The following is a 20,335-nucleotide window of genomic DNA, read 5'->3' on the forward strand; positions in this document are numbered from 1 at the left end:
CCTTCTTCTTAGCCACACCTAACCAATGATCCCCAATCATTCCAAAGGGTCGAGGTAGTCCTAGAGGACCCCTCGCCGCTAAATATTGTCGAGTCTCATGGACGGGGGTCGTGCCACTTCGACCCGGGTATAGGCTAGTTTAATCGAGGAGTGAATTTATCTCTACTCACCGTCCTCGGAATCGGGTCCTTTGTTTGAACTCCATTACGCCCATGGTTCTGATGCGTAGGTCTCGAAAAGCTCCGAGCCTGCAAGTGTTCTGGGACTCATTAATGGAGTGGCTCCTAGATTGCGTCTAAATCCGTTCGAAGCGAAGTGCTTCGGATCTCTAGGTTCGTGGATCCGAACCCTTTCGAGGCTTAGAGCGATTCGACCCGTTTGATGGTAATTAATCTGGGCCCACCAATCTTGGACTTGTGATAAATTCGGACCCACTAATCTTGGACTATTGGGCCTAATTAGTTTAGCGGACTCAAATTAGCTCCTCTTACAAACATTAATAGCTAATAAAACATAGTAAATGTTTTGCATTGGAAAAAAAGGTTTAGCTTGTCTTATGCTTTGATTATTTGATTTATTTATCTTATGAGTTGTTATTGTTGTGTGAATCATTCATGAATAAAATTAAGAGTAAATTATAAATACATTTATGAAATTTACTTAAACTATGAATTGTCTTATGTGATTTTACTTGCGACAGAATTTTTTATTTAATAAAATTAATAGAAAAAATAAAATGTTTAACTAATTTTTGTATATGGATGTAAATTTAGAGTCACATCCAAAATAAACTTCATTCACACACTTCTTTCAAAAAATTTATTTTTATTTTTTAAATTAAAGTATTTTTCCCCCCTAAACATATAACTATTACTGCTAAAAATAGATGGGTAATTAGGATCGCAATGTAACGACATATAGATGAATGTTAAGCAATTTATTTACTTATTCATATTTGATATTATAAAATGAAATTTAATGAATTATGAACAGATTGACAAAAAAATACTCACTTATATTTTAAAGATGAAGGAGCAAATGATATCATCCAAAAGAAGAGGAAGAACAAGAAGAATGAGAGCTGAGATTGATTTCATGCAAAAAATTCATAAATTTTGACAAGAAAATATCAAGGTAAAGGGTATTTTTAGGTATAACGAAGAAAATAAATAAAAAGGCTGATTTCATATGAATGTTTTTCTATTTTTTTCAATAAATATTACAGGCCATGGCCAAATGCCCCTATGTTGAGTGACATTCCAATTTCAAGGCATTTGGGTACACATAAGATTCATGTTTGAAACTGTGTCCTATGCAAAGCAAATAACATAATAATGTACAAGTTACCTACAGAACATGTGGCTGCACCAAGTTAAAAAAAAATGTTGATGGTAAAATCATAGGCCAGCAAATCTCAAAACTTCAGCCCTTCAGCCTTGATGTCATCCTCAGGTGGACCTCTTCCCTCGTGCATGCTGAATAAATCTAACAGTTAATGTTGTTTCCCAAATAATGAAATATGGTGCATATAATGGCTGCACGAACAAAACAAAACGCTTTTGTTGGAAGTTATAATTTTGTTACCGATTCAAATGGGGGGGCAAGAACTGGGTTGTGCCCCAGATTTGATAGAAGCAGACTTTCTGGTCTCTCTGTTCGTAGGATGAATGCTTCCAGCGCATTGTCCTTTACATCAGATGCTTGTGTTTCCAAGGGAATTGATACTGTAGCTTTGGTTCCCATTTCAAAATCTTTCAGCACATCAATGCATGTTAGAACAGGAACATAATGACTAATTCTTTCCATATGTTAAATTGTTATTACTCCCTCCGTCCCAAAATAATAGTCCATTCTGAAGAAGCTAACTTTTTCTGATAGTACAATTATTGCACTATAAAAAAATTGATTTTTCAAAATTACCTTTTGATAGTATATTTTTTTGGAAAATATCAATTGTCATAATTATACTTTTTGTGTTAATGAATTTAAAAGAAGGGCAAAATAGAAAATTCATCTTATTTTAGTCCTTGATTTTTGAAAATGGACTAATATTTTGAGACAATGAAAATAGAATAAGGGACTAATATTTTGGGGCGTAAGGAGTAATAGTTTTTCTTTAGCCAATAAACACATATGATATAGCCATGAGCAACATGCTATAAAAGGATCCATATTGGTCCCATGCCAACAATTGGATCCTGTAAGCATACTGTTAATGTAAGTGTCACCACTAACAAATATATGTAGTTTTCTTAAAAAAATATAAATAAATACAGAGATGCAAGCTTAACAACCCACCTAAGGAATTCATCTGAGAATGATCATCCACATTTAGATGTTGACAGGGCAACAACATGTCCTCCCTGCAGATTTCCTTCACCTAGCATAAATATAAAGTGATTGAGATCATTCCTTCAATCAAGATCAGATTATACATGGGTCAGGTTAAACTTATGAGAAAAACAAAGTGCACAAAGGATTTTCACAGAATGGGACATAGATGTGAGACAAAGTACCAACCCCACATGTGGGTCCAATTCCTTTGTCTCTGTATTCTATTTTGTAAAATTCTCATGTGTTCTCAGCACAGCTGTAAACTTACTTTGGATGATGTGTGGGGTTGAAAGGGTCTAAGGTGACCTTGGATTGATGAATCCATGCCAAATGAAGTTCCAGAATTGATTATACTTAAGTTGGCTGCTGATAGCTCACTTGGGTTAGTGCTTTGATTGGGTATATTGAAGAGGGTATTTGTCGGAGTTTCTTGGTTCACAGGAAGCATGCCTGTCATGTCCATATTTAGGGTTCTGTTTCCTTCATAAAAGCTCATTTTTATATCTGACAGTTGGGCTGGCTGCAAGACTCCAGGTAGGCACATAGGATATAAACTCAGTCCATTTCTCATTGTCAACATCTGAAATGTGAATGGCAGTGTAAGAAGTTAAATTAATCTGAACAATGGAAATAATGATAGCAACTAGAAGGATAATAAGCAATCAGAAATTTTAATTAAATCTTTTAAGATGAAAGACAAGAATGAAAAACTCAAAACACAATAAGCCACAGTGACAGCTGCAGTGTAAAATAAGCCTAGAAAAAGGCTTAGGAGAGGAAAAACAGAAATCAGCATCCAAAAGGATTATTTCCCTAAGAAGAATGCAGGAAAATAAATTCAGACTAATCTTGAAGAAAAACATTAAGAAACCTTTGAATTGCAACTCTTCCATTAGAAATTGGATTTTCACACAAGCAACATATAGTTGTATCTTTGTTAATGGACAATATCTTCACTTCCTTTCTACGACAACCATGGGCAAAGAGTTTCCTGATGCCATGATCTTACGATCAGCCTGGAGATTTTGATTCGTCGTAGAGACCATGTGGACACTAAAAGGGATCTAATTAAACTTAGTGCCTATTCCCATGAAAAGACCACGACGATGCTTCCCAAGGACATAAGATACTTGTATGGGACTTCAATTCCATTTTGCTAACTACAACTAATAGAAGAAGTCATGCTGTCAATAATTTATCAAAATATGTCCTATGGTTACCAATAGTCACCAAGTGATGAATTGCCCAAGCAATTGGTACTTCCAACTTCCATTCATTTAAGTGTGAGATACTTGTATAGAACATTAGGAAAAAGAAGTATAGGCCATGATATTAAACTGTGATCTCCATATGGAAGCAAAAGAAAACCCAGAAAGTCAAGTCATTCACAACTAGGACCAATTGATCTGAAAAACCCAAGTCAACCTGGGCACCATCTCCTCAGCAGCATAGCTGTGTTAGTTCAAGTCAAGCCATGAGCCATGCCTAAAGACATCCTCTGTTACACGAAGTATCAATAACAGAACTAGGGGCCTCACTTTAAGCACACAAGTGAGAAGGGTGACAGAAGAGTAACTTGTCCAGCTTAGGCACTACGGGTATGCATCAATTCTCAATTCAAGAGAGCAACACAACAGATTCTGATGAAGAAAGTCACTCCACTCAGCTATGCAATTTAAACATGAGTCATGTGATGGGAGGAAAACAAGTTATGGTGGCCACTTGGTTTGTCAGCTAACTCATTCCCTAAAGGGATATGATGACCGGTCGGATATGAAGAGGCTGTAGTATGAAAATTTGACTAAATGTTTATCACAGAGGATCACATAACCTTCAAGTTCAGTCATGGTCCAACTATGTTGCCAAATGCTACCTTCTAATATACAGGGGGTCTGGTCACAATAACTTTGTCATGCTTGGCTTAATCACACTATCACACCCAAGCCTATATATTAACGGATTCAAGTAAACTTATTGGGTTCTTCTGGTATGCATCTAGGTGTCTAATTCCATGAAACTCCAAAGATTTTGTGAATTATAACGAGTTGGGTACCAAAAACCATACCATGTCATATCATGTGAACATTGCCTCCAAAATCTATGACAAGTTACAACCTCAGGGCCTGTTTGTTTGTGGTATTAAAAGAGGGGATGGAAAGTGAGGGAACATGTGGTTCCCACTAGATTTTTAATTGGGTGTTTGATTGATGATGATAAGAATAGGGAGGACTAAACGTTGGGGAACAGATGTCTTTATCCTCGGTAATCTCCTTATCTGAATATACAACTATACACATTTGCAACTAGAATTTGGCACCAAAAGAACAAGTTCTTCACAAGATTCAACAAACAAACAAAAAAAAAAAAAATAGAATTATACCCCCTTTATCAGAAACAAAATAGCAAATGGATAGATTTAGCATTCCTTTGATAAAAATTTAGCAATGAAGAACACTTCATCTTTGGAAGCCAAACTCCAAGTATCAGCATCTAATGCATTCTACATCTACATCTGGGTGGGATATAGATTATTCAATTGTTATACAACTAAAAGGTGTGCCTTTTTTTTCTCTAAACCAGTAAGAACAACCTATGCCTCACTATCACAAACCATCCACCAAAATTCCTGAAGAAAACCAGCATACCTGTACTTGGAGCTGAAGCTGCTTGAGGTACTCAATAGCTTCATCGAGCATGGACGCCTTATCAGTCTACAATCACAAACAAAATCTCAAATAAAGCACTAAATCACAAAAATTGATTGTTAACAGAACTAATCAAGCTTAATAAACACCAAAATCATGAAAAACCTTGTTGGAATTCGGAATTAGATTCTGCAATGCTTTCATTTTCTCATTAATTCTTCTCCTCCTCCTCTGTCCACCCAAAAAGAAACAAAAACCCACATAATTAAACCCCCAAAAAGAGAGGTTTTTTTAAACAAATTCATGACATTATCATATAGAACCAACCTTTTCAGACAAATTATGAACCTCTGCTGCTCTACTTCTCTTGGAAGAATTACGCGGCGTAATAGCCTTTGCTAGACCCTCTTCAACCAGAGCTTCAAAACCCTCCTACAATCAAACACAACCACATTCAGTATCCAATATTTAGGAGAAACTTAATTCAAAGCAAAATTCAAAAAATTGTGAAAACATTCACGCAAGTACACCTCGCTTTCGCAATCGTACTCGTCAGGGTCATTCAACCCGGAAGATGATTCGGCGGCGGAGATAGGGTGGGTTGTCGGGCGTTCAAACCCAGAAAGCAGAGACGTTGGGATCGGACGGTGAGGGGTGGTCTGCATTGGAGAAGATGATGACGATGATGATGAGCGGAGGAGCATTTGGTGAAGAAAGAGAGAGATATCGTCGGGTTCAGAAGGAAAGGAAGATGAAGAACAGGTGGTCTTATAGTTATACAAATCCGCCATTGTTGTGTATATGTAAATAGAATAGAATACAGAGAGATCAGAGTTTGAGAGTGAAGAGAAACCAGAAAAACTAGTTATTGGGTTCGGCTTTGTTTAGTCTAACAGCAAATTGTAAAACCCATTTCAACACACACACACTCACTCTCTCTCTCTCTCTGAATTCAGTGTGGTTTTCTGGGTTTGTCTCACTGTTGTTTGTTTCTCTTTCTGGTTTTCTCTCTCTCTCTCTCTCCAATATTGAAGAGCAGTTTTAGCTGAGAGAGAACAGAGCAGTGTATGGAATTGCGGGCGGGATTAAAAACAAATGATGGTTTGGGAATGCCAAGCGCAGCTGAACAGAGATATGAGTGATTGGGAAAAAGTTCACTGTGATCACAATTTTTTGATTTAAAAAAATAAATAACTTTAACATTTATTGAGTTCTCACACCTCATAATTTTTTTTTACTTCTCTCATAATTATTACAGTACTTTTTTTAATTTCTTTTATACACTATGATTAGTGATGAAATTATTAAATTATTTTTATAAAAAATCTAAAAAAATAATTTATTTATTAAAAAAATATCTAAAACAAATATAAATATATATATATATATATCTATTATATATAAAAAAAAATTTCTAATGAGAAACCTTCTAAAAGTTCTAAACTCTTATTCTAAAATTATTAATTTTTTAATTTATAAAATAGATTAAAAAAACCTATTGACTGATTTATTTATTTAATTATTTCAGAAATAATAATGGGAAGATAACAAGAATATTTCATGATCTCTTCATCATAATCTCTCTCACTAATTTTCAAAAAAAATGTATTAAAACTTGCATTCTTTTCTCTCCTCAAAAAAATTAGATAAAATTAATAAATTTAATTTTTATTTATCCAGTTAAAATATTTCTTTTGCCTCACAATATCCAATTTTAAATTTTAAAAATATATAAAGTTTATCAAAACAAATCTAATTTGAAAATATCTCTCACCACCATACTTTAAATCAATAAAACTCATATATTTATCACATATTTAACTCGCATCATAACTTACTTAAATAATAATAATTAAAAACAAATAAAAACCACAAATAAATTAAATTTAAATTTAAAAAACTTATTGGCTGATTTATTTATTTAATTATTTTAGAAATAATAATGGGAAGATAACAAAAATATTTCATAATCTCTTAATCATAATCCCTCTCACCAATTTTCAAAAAAAAAAAAATTTAAATTAAAACTTGCATTCCATTTCTCTCCTCCAAAAAATAGATAAAATTAATAAATTTGATTTTTATTTATTCAATTAAAATATTTCTTTTGCCTCTCAATATCTAATTTTAAATTTTATAAATCTATAAAGTTTATCTAAACAAATCTAAGTTGAAAATATCTCCTACCATCATACCTTAAATCAATAAAACTCACAAATCTATTACATATTTAACTCGCATCATAACTTACTTAAATAATAATTAAAAACAAATAGAAATCACAAATAAATTAAATTTAAAAAAAAATAGAAACCACACAAAAATAAAGAAGATAAGAATTTAGATATAGATCTCAAAAAGATGTAACAATATCTAAATTTGAATTATGATTTAATAATATAATTATCTATTTTTTTGATATATATATCTATCAAAATTTTAAATCACTTAATGGGAAAAATTAATCAATTTTTTAAAATTATTGATTTTTCAATTTATAAAATAGATTTAAAAAAAAAACTATTGACTGATTTATTTATTTAATTATTTTAGAAATAATAATTATCCTTTAATTTATGAATTTCAAATTGAAAGATAAAAAAAAATATTTCATAATCTCTCCATCCTAATCTCTCTCACCGATTTCTAAAAAAATATATTAAAACTTGTCTGTCTTCTCTCTTTCCTAAAAAATCAGATAATATTTTTTATGAAAATTGTGAATATTTATCTATATCTTATATATTATATTATAACATAACAAAAAAAAAAACTAAAAATCAGATATACTAACAGATAAAAATAATAAATTTGATTTTTATTTATTCAGTTAAAATCTTTCTTTTACATCTCAATATCCAATTTTAAATTTTAAAAAACTTTATAGTTTATCTAAACAAATCTAATTCGAAAATATCGCCTACCATCATACTTTAAATCAATAAAAGCCACATGTGTATCACATATCTAACTCATATCATAACTGACCTAAATAATAATAATTAAAAACAAATAGAAACAATAAATGAATTAGATTGGAAAAAAATAGAAACCCACAATTCCATCTTAAGTAAATTGAAAAAAAATAAATAAATAAATAGAAAGCACACAAAAATAAAAATAAAAAGATAAGAATTTAGATATGGATCTAAAAAAAATATGACAATATCTAAATTGGAATTATGATTTAATAATATAATTATTTATTTTTTTATATATATCTATCAAAATTTTAAATCACTTAATGGAACAATTAATCAATTTTTAAGTCTTATTTAAAAAATAATCTGATTAGTCATATCAGCTCCTAGACTTCGCAGGCACTGGCAGATGAGCTAACGGATTAGGTTAAGTGAGATCTAAATTGTTGGAGGTAACATTTTCTCATTCCATAAATTTATTTGTTTTTTAATTATATATATATTTTTTCCATGTATGATTCTCTTTCTCTGCTATTAGTTTGGCTTTGGTTTTAGTGAGGTTTATGTGTTTGTTTACAGGTTTGCTTGGTGGAGAAGAATTATTAGTGATTATGATTACAATCGAAGTATCTATAGCGATTCCAGTTTTGACGGGATCTTTATTTTGTTCTGAACTCGGGTTCCGTGGTTGTATGTTGTTATCCATATCTTGTTTTCCTTCTTTAACTCTTTGAATTTGAGTTTTGGAGTATGTTGGGCGTGTTCGGAGCAGGTTGGTTGTTAGTTGGTCTAGATTGTTGTTGCCCAGATTTTGGCTTATTTGCTCAAGTGAGGCTTCTTGCGCTCGAGCGAGTCTTGTGAAATTTGCTCTTTCGTTCGAGTGAGAATTGAAAGTCCTCAGGTTTCTTACCCAGATGTAGAATATCTAGGAAGGTGAAGTGCTTCGCTCGAGCGAGGCTTCTTGCGTTCGAGCGAGCGTATGAGTCTGTAAAATTTCTGAAGCTTTGCATTTTGTGCTTGAGCGACGCTTCTTGCGCTCGAGCGAGGTCACTTATTGTGTCTAGTCGCTCGAGCGACAACTCTTTTGCTCGAGCGAAGGTCGCGTATATCAATTCGCAGTAGGGTGATTTTACATCACTTTTTGATTTCCATTCTCCTAAAAACCCTAATCCGACACTCTCTCTCTCTACAAATACTCCATGATTTAAGGGCCTCTCCACTACTCTCTTTGATAAAGAGTTAGAGCATCTTGTGGGCTTTCTTTTGATCCGAACAAAATCGAGTTTGGACACCTTTGAGGTTCTTCTTCATCTCCTTTGAGCCTCTACACTTGAGGTAGGGATATTCTACACCTTGTTATGATTTTTAACCTATGTATTTGTCATTTTGTATAAATGGTGGGATTTAAAAGAATTTAGGTAAAGTTAGGGTTTAATATCAAAAGTTAAAGAGGGGTTTTCCATGTTGGTCTATAAAAAAAATGCCTATGGGGCCTTATGCATGAAGTTCTCTTATGTTAAAATAGTGAAATTTGGCATTGGGGTTAATATTTGGAAGATGGGGAAAATTGTCGTAATTTGTGTTAAATAATTATTTTGTATAAATACTAAAATTAATATGGAAAATATGAAATTGGAGAAGTGTATGAATGAATGGTGTAATTGGATTTGATAAATCATTCACCTTTGAAAATTTGATAAATTATTTGTTTGATGGATTGTATATCTGTTTAGAAATATCTGTTTTGGGCTGTTAGTGGAGGATAGCTATGATTGTTGTAGAAACTGCATGAGGATTAGGTAAATTGAAACTAATCATTTGAATTTTGTCATTGAGTATGACGATTTGGTTAAACCATTGAATATGTGATTTGGATAGTCATTGTATATGACAACGCCTTTAAATATATCGTACATGTATCTTTGTTTGGGAGGAGATAGGGAATGTACTCCATTGTTTTGAAGGAGATAGAGGATGGACTCCATTTTAAATTAAGTTGGCCGGAGTGTCTAGGGTGAAAGTCCCGAAACCTTATATGTGTATATTTGGATGCCGATTCTCTCGGGCGAGAATCCGTAAAATTGCAAGAAGTTTGAAGTGTTTGAATAATGAATGTTATTGAAATGTGAATGGATAAGTTGTAGTCTCATTTGGGATTGTTTAGATGATAAGGAACCATACTTATGCATTGATTTGAAATGAACGAATGGATGGAAATGGATTGAGATATGGTTATCTATATCTTAGTTAAATCTCATATATTGTGTTAGTTTATCTCTACTGGGTTTTGGCTCACCCTACTTGGGAAACTATTTTCAGGTACTGGTGATATGCCACCTCCAAGGACATAGCTTGAAAGGACTGAGGGCTGAAGGCTCTATTTTGATTTTATTTGTGCTTAAGTGTTCATTCAAGCCGAGGGATTTACATGTATAGAGCTTGAGACTCTTTCTTTTGTTATGACCAAGTGATATCTTGGAAAGATATAAACCGTAGGGCATTTATTTTGTTGTTATTAACTCGTATTACATGCTGTAGATTCATGATAAATGTTTATGAATGTATAACGCATGTAATATCTTTTTGTAATAAAAACTCTGATGAATGAAGTATATCATTTTGTTATGTTTACAAATCTTACGTGAGGGATTATTAGTATTTTATTTTGAGGGCGTTACATTGTCTATGTCCGTTTTGTGCCAAGGATTTTGATCGGATTTTGTTTTCTTCAATGAAGACCATAAAACTGAAGTAAAAAAAATGGGTATCAAACTTTTTTATTTTTTATTGTCATTTTATTTTATAGAAAATGTGAAAATTTATTAAGAATTCAAGATTTTGCTATAACATTAGGTAAATTTAAAACTTTTAAATATCATTGTGTTATTTGTTTTTATCCTCTTTCTATTCCATTATACTATTATTGCTATTTGTTTGTTTAATTATAATTCAATTAATTGAAAATAAAAGCTTAATATGACTTTTTATATATAATATAGTTGTATATAATATCATAATATATAGGGCTAATTTCTAAATATAATTTCTATTTTTTTATATGATTAAATAGTCCATCTTAAATAGTATATAGAAGAGTTAGATGACTTCTTTTATTTCTAAAAAACCCAATCTATTTTTTTTTTTTTACTTTTTAATTTTTAAATTGGAACATCAATTGTTTATGTCTATAAAACAAAACTGATAAACACATATCCAAAAGCTACATTTTTTTTAATTATTTTTTTAATATGTAGGATATTTACAAATGAAAAATGTTTGATACCTCAAAAATTTTTTTTTTCATAATCTAACTTATAATTATATAGTCATAAGTGTCAATTTTTATACAAATATGAAAAGAAAATTAATTAAATTATACATTTCAACCAACCACATACTCAAATTTGACTATTTCAAGATGTTATTTCACTATAATTCCAATTAAGAGAATCTTCAACCCTTAATATTTTTTTCATCAAATTATAATTTGATAAAAATTTAAAAAGATGAAATGTTAAAAGTTATTGTTTTTTCCATCAAAATTGGTGAAAAGAAAAAAAAAATTGGGATAAGAATAAAATTCTTTTAAAAATTGATAAAAATTTAATTAAAAAGTTAAATTAATTCATATCAAATCAAAAATTTTATTCAAATTTAAAATCAAATTAGATAAAAAAAAATTAAAAGAAAATGATGAAAGTTTGAAAATATTTTGAAACCTTCTTATTATTAAAGACTAGAAATTCATGTGTATATTATATTCATATTGTATTTTTAGTTATAAAATTGAAATCAAAATAAATGTAACTTAAATTATCGGATTAAAAATAGAAACATCATATTAATTATTGTTAAATATCACTTCACTTCACATTTTATAATAAAATTATATATTTGTCTTAATTATAACTTTTATATTTTTATAACAAGAAAAAGTATGTCATAACTCATTTAATTAGATTTAACTTTTTTTTAATGCAAATTATCAAAATTTCACTAAATAGATTTATATATATATTTTGATTTTTTTAAACTAATAATTTAAAAAGTTATAAATATAAAAGTTAACTTATAAATTTTATATATACTACAAGACAAAATAATAAATTGTTTAAGATAATTATAGTAATTTTTTTTTAATTTATAAATATATATGTCTCTTAAACATCTAATAATATGACTTTTATTTTATCACCTATCACCAATTATAATAGTAAAATATATTCATAGATATACCATATTTGTATACAAATCTCTCTCCCTATTTGAAATTTGTTTATTTGGTGACTTTTTTTTGGCTTAATTTTTTTAAAAAAGTTTTTAGATTTAATTCAACTAAACAAATAAGAAATTTTAAAAAAATTCATAAAAGACAAAAATAAGTTTTAAAAAAAGACCTTTTTTTAAAAAAAATTATTTTGGTTTTTATAATTTTTCTAAAAAAATTTACTTTTAAATTCGTCTATACAGGACGAATTGAAAAAATAAATTTTTGACATAATCTTTTTTTTAAAAAATACTAAAAATATATAGTAGAAAAAGAATTGGCTTATATAGGTGTTCCCAAAATATGTCACCGATGGTTTTCAAAACAAAATATAATAATTTGAATACTTTAAGTACAATAAAATAAAATAAATATTATTTATTAATTTCATTTTTCATAATTTTAGAACATGTCGTAATTTCCATACTAAACAATGTGATAATTAATTAATTGTCTCGAAATATTATTTGGTATTTGTTAAAAATTAGCCTTTTTTTTTTGTTAATCTTTCATGTTTCAAGTCTTTCTTTGTATATTATTTTAAAAGTTAATTTATCTCTAAAATTATATTGAAAATAACACATTAACAATAAGGTGATATAAAAACATTTTATTATATAATTCACACATTTAACACAAATTTTAAAAAAATATATTTTTATATTATGTGACAACTAATGTGGTGTTTTTTTTATTATTTAATTTTGAATAAAAATTAATTTTTAAAGTAAATTAGAAAAAACTTAAAATATAAAAAGTTAAAATAAACTAAAGAAATTCAAGAATCTAGTAATAAAAGACAAAATATAAGGAGACTTACGTGTAAATCATAATATGTAAATTTATTGTCCAATAAATCCTGTGAGAATTAATGACATTTTTCATTAAATACTAAAAATGTCACTAATTGTTAATTTTCAATTACAATTTAAAAATCTTGTTATAAAAAATATTACTAATTGTAAATTTCAGCGATAGTTTAAAAAAATTGTCACAAAAAGTAACTAATTTTTAACTTTTAGTGACAATTTAAAAAATGTCACAAAAAAATGTCACTAATTATAAAATTTAATAATAATTTATAAAAATTGTGATAAAAAAGTCAATAATTATATTTTTAACAAAATATATAAAAAATTATCATAAAAAATTATTTTTAATAATAAATTTATTAAAATTTAATTTTAATAAAATTTGATGAAATTCTACTATTGAAATCTATGAATAACTTAGCCTCCGTTTGGCAAGAGCTAAACGGGACTTTTTTGGCTATTTTAGCCTGTGTTTGGCAAGGGCTTTTTCAGGCTTTTTTGGCTGTTTTAGTCACAAAAAACAAAATAGGCTATTTTAGCCATAACAAACAAAACATCACATCCAACCTATAATCATTACATTCTTCTCTCACAAAAAAAGTCAAAAAAGCCAAAAAGCCAAAAAGCCCTTCCCAAACCAAGCTTTTTAGCCCAGGCTAAAATAGTCAAAAAAGCCAAAAAGCCAAAAAGCCAACCCACTTCCCAAACGGAGGCTTAGTCACAAAAAACAAAATAGGCTATTTTAGCCACAAAAAACAAAATATCACATCCAACCCATAATCATTACATTCTTCTCTCACAAAAAAAGCTAAAAAAGCCAAAAAGCCAAAAAACCCTTCCCAAACCAAACTTTTTAACCCAGACTAAAATAGTCAAAAAAGCTAAAAAGCCAAAAAGCCAGCCCACTTGGCAAAGTGCAATTTAACTCTAATAAACAATAACAAATGAGAGAGGGTGCTTTGTCTGTCATTGTCAGGTGGCAGACAGGCCTCTGGTAAGCTCCACTCCCGTGTCGCACGTGAGCCCCACTTTGCGAGTTTTTATTTTAAATATTCCAAAAAAAAAAAAAAAAACTACTAATTAAAAAATTGACCTACTTTTCAAATTATTTAAGAAATTAATTTATTTTTTGAAATCACATTTTCAAAATACGATTTTAAAATTGAAATTGCATCTTCAACATTTAATTTCACTTTAAAATCACAAGTTAAAAATATAATTTAATGCGATTTCACCTTGAAATTTCTATTTCAAAATTACATTTTAAAAATACGATTTCAAAAATAAATTATTTCTCTAAATAATTTAAAAAATGAATCAATTCTCTAATTTGTTTTTTTTCTTTAGAATATTTCAAAAAACACTCCAGGTACCTTCCCCCATGTCCCACCCAACTTCCAAAGTGGTTTCTTCTAAGTTTTTAAAATTACACCCAAGTTATTTATTTTAATTGACAACATACACAAATTTTTTCGGAAATAGTCATTTAGGCCACAACATAGATGGTTAGTCGGTCGAATATTTTACAACTAGACAAATCATATTCAGTGTGAAAAGTATACTAGACAAATCGTATTCAGTATAAAAAAATATAGATTTAAATCAACATCTATATATGAATCCGTAATTTACACCACTTAAAAAGTAACCTATGGGACTTTGGCTCTACTAGGATCTATCCCATAGGAATTTTTCTATGATACATGAAGGTGGTATTTATGTACCATACATAAATAATTTTAGATCATTAGATCTAAAAATAAAATGGCCTTTGATAGGATTGCGTGGAGAAGAAGGATTTATGTAACCGATCCTATTTGATGAGACTTAAGGCTTGGTTTGGTTTAGATCTAAAAATAAAATAAATCTAATTATTGATTGGTAATAATTAAAATCATGTTAAGAAATCTAGGTAGTTTTGTAAAAAATAAGGTAGTTTTCAATGGTTTTGAAACCAAAAAGTGGTTTTCAACTTACCACAATAATTAAGTATACTTAGGCCAAGTTTGGCATGTGTCAAAAAATTTAAAAAGTCAAAAAGTTATCATTATTCACCAAAAGTCAAAAACTACAGCCGCACAATTCCCAATCTTACTTTTTCCTTGCACACTAATTTATATAATTTTTTAATACACATTTTTCTATAAAAAGTCAAAAAGTTAATTCAAACAACCATATTTTTTTCCACGACTTTTTAGTCCAAAAAGTCAAAAAGTACACTTATTTAGGACATCCCAAACAACCCCTTACTATTTGATATGATTATACTTACTATTTTTAATAACTATACTTACCATTCAATTATTAATAAAATACACTTAACCTGCTATTAAGTTATAATATGTGAAACCCCATATTTTTATATAATAATAATAATAATAATATATATTTTTAATTTTCTTAAATAATTAGTCACAATATTTTGAATTTAATAGTCTGTATGTTTTTATACTGAACATTTATTTAAAATAAAATAAAATAAAATATTTTTTTGACTTTATATTATCACTCAATATAAATTTATGAACCTTATGATATTTTTATTCAAATTACACTGAAACCTAATATTTTATATACTAAAACCCAAAAAAAAAAAAATTATATATATATATACACATATTTAATCAGACTCTAATGGAAGTCAATTAGACTAATTAAATTAGGTGGGATTTGAGATTAGATATAATTAACTAATTTTGTGTCAATCAAGACTTATTAAGAATATGTATTATTTAATTAAATCAATCTTAATCATAAATTAAACTATGGAAGAAAAAAAAAAAAAAGAAAAAGAAATTTATGGATGTATATGAATTGAGAGTGTGCTGAGAAACCCAAGTGTGTGTACAAAGAAATCTGTTTGTGTGTGCATGTGTAAGTGATGTGCTGGAAGCTTGACCAAGGTGCACGTGTGCAATATGTGTCAACAAGAGAGGTGCATGTGTGTGTGTGTAACACTAAGGAGTTAAAGGTGTTTGGGTTAGGAATTGGTGGGTATGTGCTGTGAGAGTCCTAGAGAGAGAGAGAGAGAGAGAGAGAGAGAGAGAGAGTATTGAAGCCTATTCAATTTTCTTTGCTAGAAGGAATTTCATGGGAAGCAAAAGCAAAAAAAAAAAAAAAAAAAATTAAAGAAAGGAAGATCTTGAAGGCTAATAGGTAAGAAAACCCTCTCAACCTTCTCATTTTTTTTATATAATTGAAATTTTCAGATTGTATACATAGGATACATTGTCTAAACTGTTTTGAATCTGCCAGCATGTTTACCCGAATTTTTAGATAATTTTATACTCAAAATTTCGAGATGATTTCTTCTACAAAATTGTTGATAATGATGTCTAGTTTGTCCAGAAATTTTTGGAAATAATTTTTGAGCTTTCTACGAATTTATACAAATTTTAAACTAAATCTGAAACTGTGTTGAGAATAAATTGTTTTGAATCTGCCCGCATGTTTACCCGAATTTTTAGATAATTTTATACTCAAAATTTCGAGATTATTTCTTCTACAAGGTTGTTGATAATGACGTCTAGTTTGTCCAGAAATTTTTGAAAATAATTTTTGACCTTTCTACGAATTTATACAAATTTTTAACTAAATCTGAAACTGTGTTGAGAATAAATTATTTTGAATCTGCCCGCATGTTTACCCGAATCTTTAGATAATTTTATACTCAAAATTTCGAGATTATTTCTTCTACAAAGTTGTTGATAATGATGTCTAGTTTGTCCAGAAATTTTTGGAAATAATTTTTGAGCTTTCTACGAATTTATACAAATTTTTAACTAAATCTGAAACTGTGTTGAGAATAAACTGTTTTGAATCTGCCAGCATGTTTACCCGAATTTTTAGATAATTTTATACTCAAAATTTAGAGATGATTTCTTCTACAAAGTTGTTGATAATAATGTCTAGTTTATCCAGAAATGTTTGAAAACAATTTTTGAGCTTTCTACGAATTTATACAAATTTTTAACTAAATCTGAAACTGTGTGACAGATTTTACCATGTATTTGAAAATTTATTTAAAATTTTATACTAAGCCAAATCTGGTAATTTCTAACTAAAAGATGAAATTTGAGAAGTCTAGTTTCATGATAAATTTTTAGATTATGGATTTGATCTATAAAATTAAGTATGTAATTAATGTAAGGAAATGTGACAAATCTGTGTCATAAAAATTGCTGGAAATTTTACAGGATTATTTACATCTTATTTTTCTGAAATTCTTTCTGAAAAGTGACCTAAACATCCACATTGAGTATTCTGTTCAATTGCATGAATTTTTGGATTGTGCAAATAGTTTATTTATAATTTTAATATCTAAGTTATTATGTTCATACCATTGTTTAAATTAATTGTCTGTTAAATTTTGGACATTAAATTATTAAAGTGTGACATGTATAATGTTTTATATTTTAGTTGGTATAACATTATTAGTGATTGAGATTTGAATAATTTGTGTTCAATATATGAAGTTACTGATAAAGGATTAATACTAGTTGTTCAGGGTGAGTCTTGATTTTAAAGAATGTATGAAATTAAGGGATTGACGGTTAATACCGGTCGTTCAGGGTGGGCCCTGGTTTTGAGAATTCTCACGTAAATTGTGTTGCGAAACTCTAAGATGGCACGAGACTTATTTGAACCCTTTTCGGTATTCGGTTTTGGAATAAGGGTGGATGTGCAGGTGGCACACAGGGAAGTTACTTACCCCTGACAGACCGTTTCCTTGGGGCAGACCACGGATGCCACTACTTGGGTATATAACTCTGGACGTGGGCATCCCTGGTAGTTACGGTTGGTAACACTTTAATATTTGACCAAGGGAGGGTTTCAAATTAACCGTTGCCATGCTTAGTGGTTGGTAAGTTAAATCTCTTTGGTGAGATTTCGAGTGTCACCTAATTTATTAAAAATTATTGAAATTATTCTAAGGGTTGTAATTTAAGTTAAATCTCTTTGGTGAGATTTTGAGTGTCACCTAATTTACTAAAATTATTGAAATTATTCTAATGGTTGTAATTTATGTTTACAATTATATTGTTATCTCATGTTTAGAACCTCATTATTTTTCTCTTAAAAAGAATGGTAGATTGGCTATGTTTTCTTACTGTGTTGCAAAACTCATGGCATATATTTTTGTTGCCCTGGCGTTTTATGCCAGGTTTTAGCGAGGAAATAATTGAAGCTGAAATGGAGTTGACGCTAACGTAGAGCCTTGGCTGACTTGAAATCATAGCAAAAGTCGAATAACTTTATTATCCTATATATTAGCTATTAAGGACCTTATAATTTCATTGATGTTGTATTTGGATAATGTTAAGTTTTTATTTAATATTATTTGAACCTTTGGTTATGTACGAGAGTTGGAATGCCCTATTAAGATGTCAACTTTTTAGTTTATTAAGTCATTTTGTTTATTTAATTTCCCTTGATGTTTCAAAAAAGAAAATTTGGGGCGTCACGTAATAAATTTTCAAAATCTCTAAAATAAATATAAAATTTATAAAATAGAATTTAAGAAAAAAATATACAAAATAAATTTGAATTCTAAGCATTTTATTATAATTTATTACATTTTATGAAATATGATTTGTTATTTATTTATCTATTTAATAGCAATAAATGAAACCTAATTTCCTTTTCATTTACCACACTTGAAAATAATAAATGCAATCAATGAAGAAATATAATTAATAAAATATAGAAAAATTTATAATTTATTTGAGGATTCCATGAACAAAATTTTATGTTTATTTTTAAAATTTTTGAATATTTGAAGATTTAAAAATAAGATTGTTGTTGATTTGGAACTCCTTAGGTAAGAATCTATGTCTCTATAGTCTCTATATCTTTTTTTACATTAACTTTCTATGATATTTTGAATTTATAAATTTTAATGTTATGTTGGAACAACATTTCACCTAGTTAAAAGAAAAATTATGAGATTTAAGTGGTAAGAAAAAAAAAAAAATCATGTTTGATGAAATAGTAAGTGCAATCTTAAGTTTAATTTAAATGATTAATTAATCAAGTCTACCAAAATCGTAAGTAGAGTCCCATTGAGTTGTAAGTATTGTTTAAGTGATGAGTCAAGTTTGATAAAGTAGTAAGTAGAGTCTAATTGAGTAGTAAGTATTGTTTAAGTGATGAGTCAAGTTTGATAAAGTAGTAAGTAGAGTTTCATTGAGTAGTAAGTATTATTTAAATGAGTGGTAAGTCAAGTCCGATAAAGTAATAAGTAGAGTCTCATTGGGTAGTAAACGTGGTTTAAATGAGTGGTAAGTAAGTCTAATAAAATAGTAAGTATGGTTTAAATGAGTGGTTTTCAATTTATTACAACAACTAAACACATTTACTACTTGATATAGTTGTAATTATTCCACATAACTACACTTACCATTCAAACATTAATAAAATGCACCTAACCTCTAAAATAAATATAAAATTTATAAAATAGAATGTAAACAAAACAAAAAAAAAGTATAAAATAAATATGAAATTTATAAATTTTATTATAATTTTTTACATTTTATGGAATATGATTTTTTTATTTATGTACTTAATGGCAATGAATGACAATAAATGAAACCTAGTATCTTTTTCATCTACCACAATAAATGCAATTAATGAGAAATATGATTAACAAAATATAGAAAAATTTCAAATTCATTTGAGGATTCCATAAACAAAATTTGATATTCATTTCTAACACTTTCGAAGATTTTAAGATAAAATTGTTATTGATTTGGAACTCCTTAGGGTAAGTCTCTCTCTTTTTACTTTCACTTCCATTATATTTTGAATTTATAAATTTTTATGTTTTGTTGGAACAACATTTCACCTAATTAAAAGAAAAATTATGAGATTCAAGTGGTAAGGAAAAAAAAAAAAAATCAAGTTTGATGAAATAGTAAATATAGTCTTAAGTTTAGTTTAAATGATTGATAAGTTAAGGATGTTCATTTCTAAAACTTTCGGAGATTTTAAGATATAATTGTTGTTGATTTGAAACTCCTTAGGTAAGTCTCTCTTTCTTACTTTCACTTTCATTATATTTTGAATTTATAAATTTTTATGTTTTGTTGGAATAACATTTCACTTAGTTAAAAGAAAAATTATGAGATTCAAGTGGTAAGAAAAAAAAAAAAAATCAAATTTGATGAAATAGTAAATGTAGTCTTAAATTTAGTTTAAATGATTGATAAGTCAAATCTAATAAAGCAGTAAGTAGAGTCTCATTGAATAAATATTGTTTAAATGAGTGATGAGTCAAGTTTGATAAAGTAGTAAGTTTAATCTTATTGAGTAGTAAGTGTGGCTTAAATAAGTAGTAAGTTAAGTCTGATAAAGTAG

The 20,335-nt window shown here is 28.6% G+C and overlaps 1 protein-coding gene across 1 annotated transcript; it reads right to left on the minus strand.

Annotated features, from left to right (window-relative positions):
* Window positions 1-1,182: 1,182 nt before the first annotated feature.
* On the minus strand, window positions 1,183-6,084 carry LOC114260482 (uncharacterized). The gene is made up of 8 exons (XM_028200623.2): window positions 5,510-6,084; window positions 5,307-5,411; window positions 5,145-5,210; window positions 4,980-5,045; window positions 2,603-2,914; window positions 2,299-2,380; window positions 1,585-1,751; window positions 1,183-1,475 (listed from the first exon to the last, which is right to left on the minus strand). The coding sequence occupies exons 1-8, from the start codon at window positions 5,768-5,770 to the stop codon at window positions 1,449-1,451; spliced, it is 1,086 nt and encodes a 361-aa protein (XP_028056424.2). The 5' UTR covers window positions 5,771-6,084; the 3' UTR covers window positions 1,183-1,448.
* Between the last annotated feature and the right edge of the window lie 14,251 nt (window positions 6,085-20,335).

Source organism: Camellia sinensis, chromosome 4 (genome assembly GCF_055761805.1).
Source record: "Camellia sinensis isolate YWXY chromosome 4, ASM5576180v1, whole genome shotgun sequence".
Taxonomy (NCBI): Eukaryota; Viridiplantae; Streptophyta; class Magnoliopsida; order Ericales; family Theaceae; genus Camellia; species Camellia sinensis.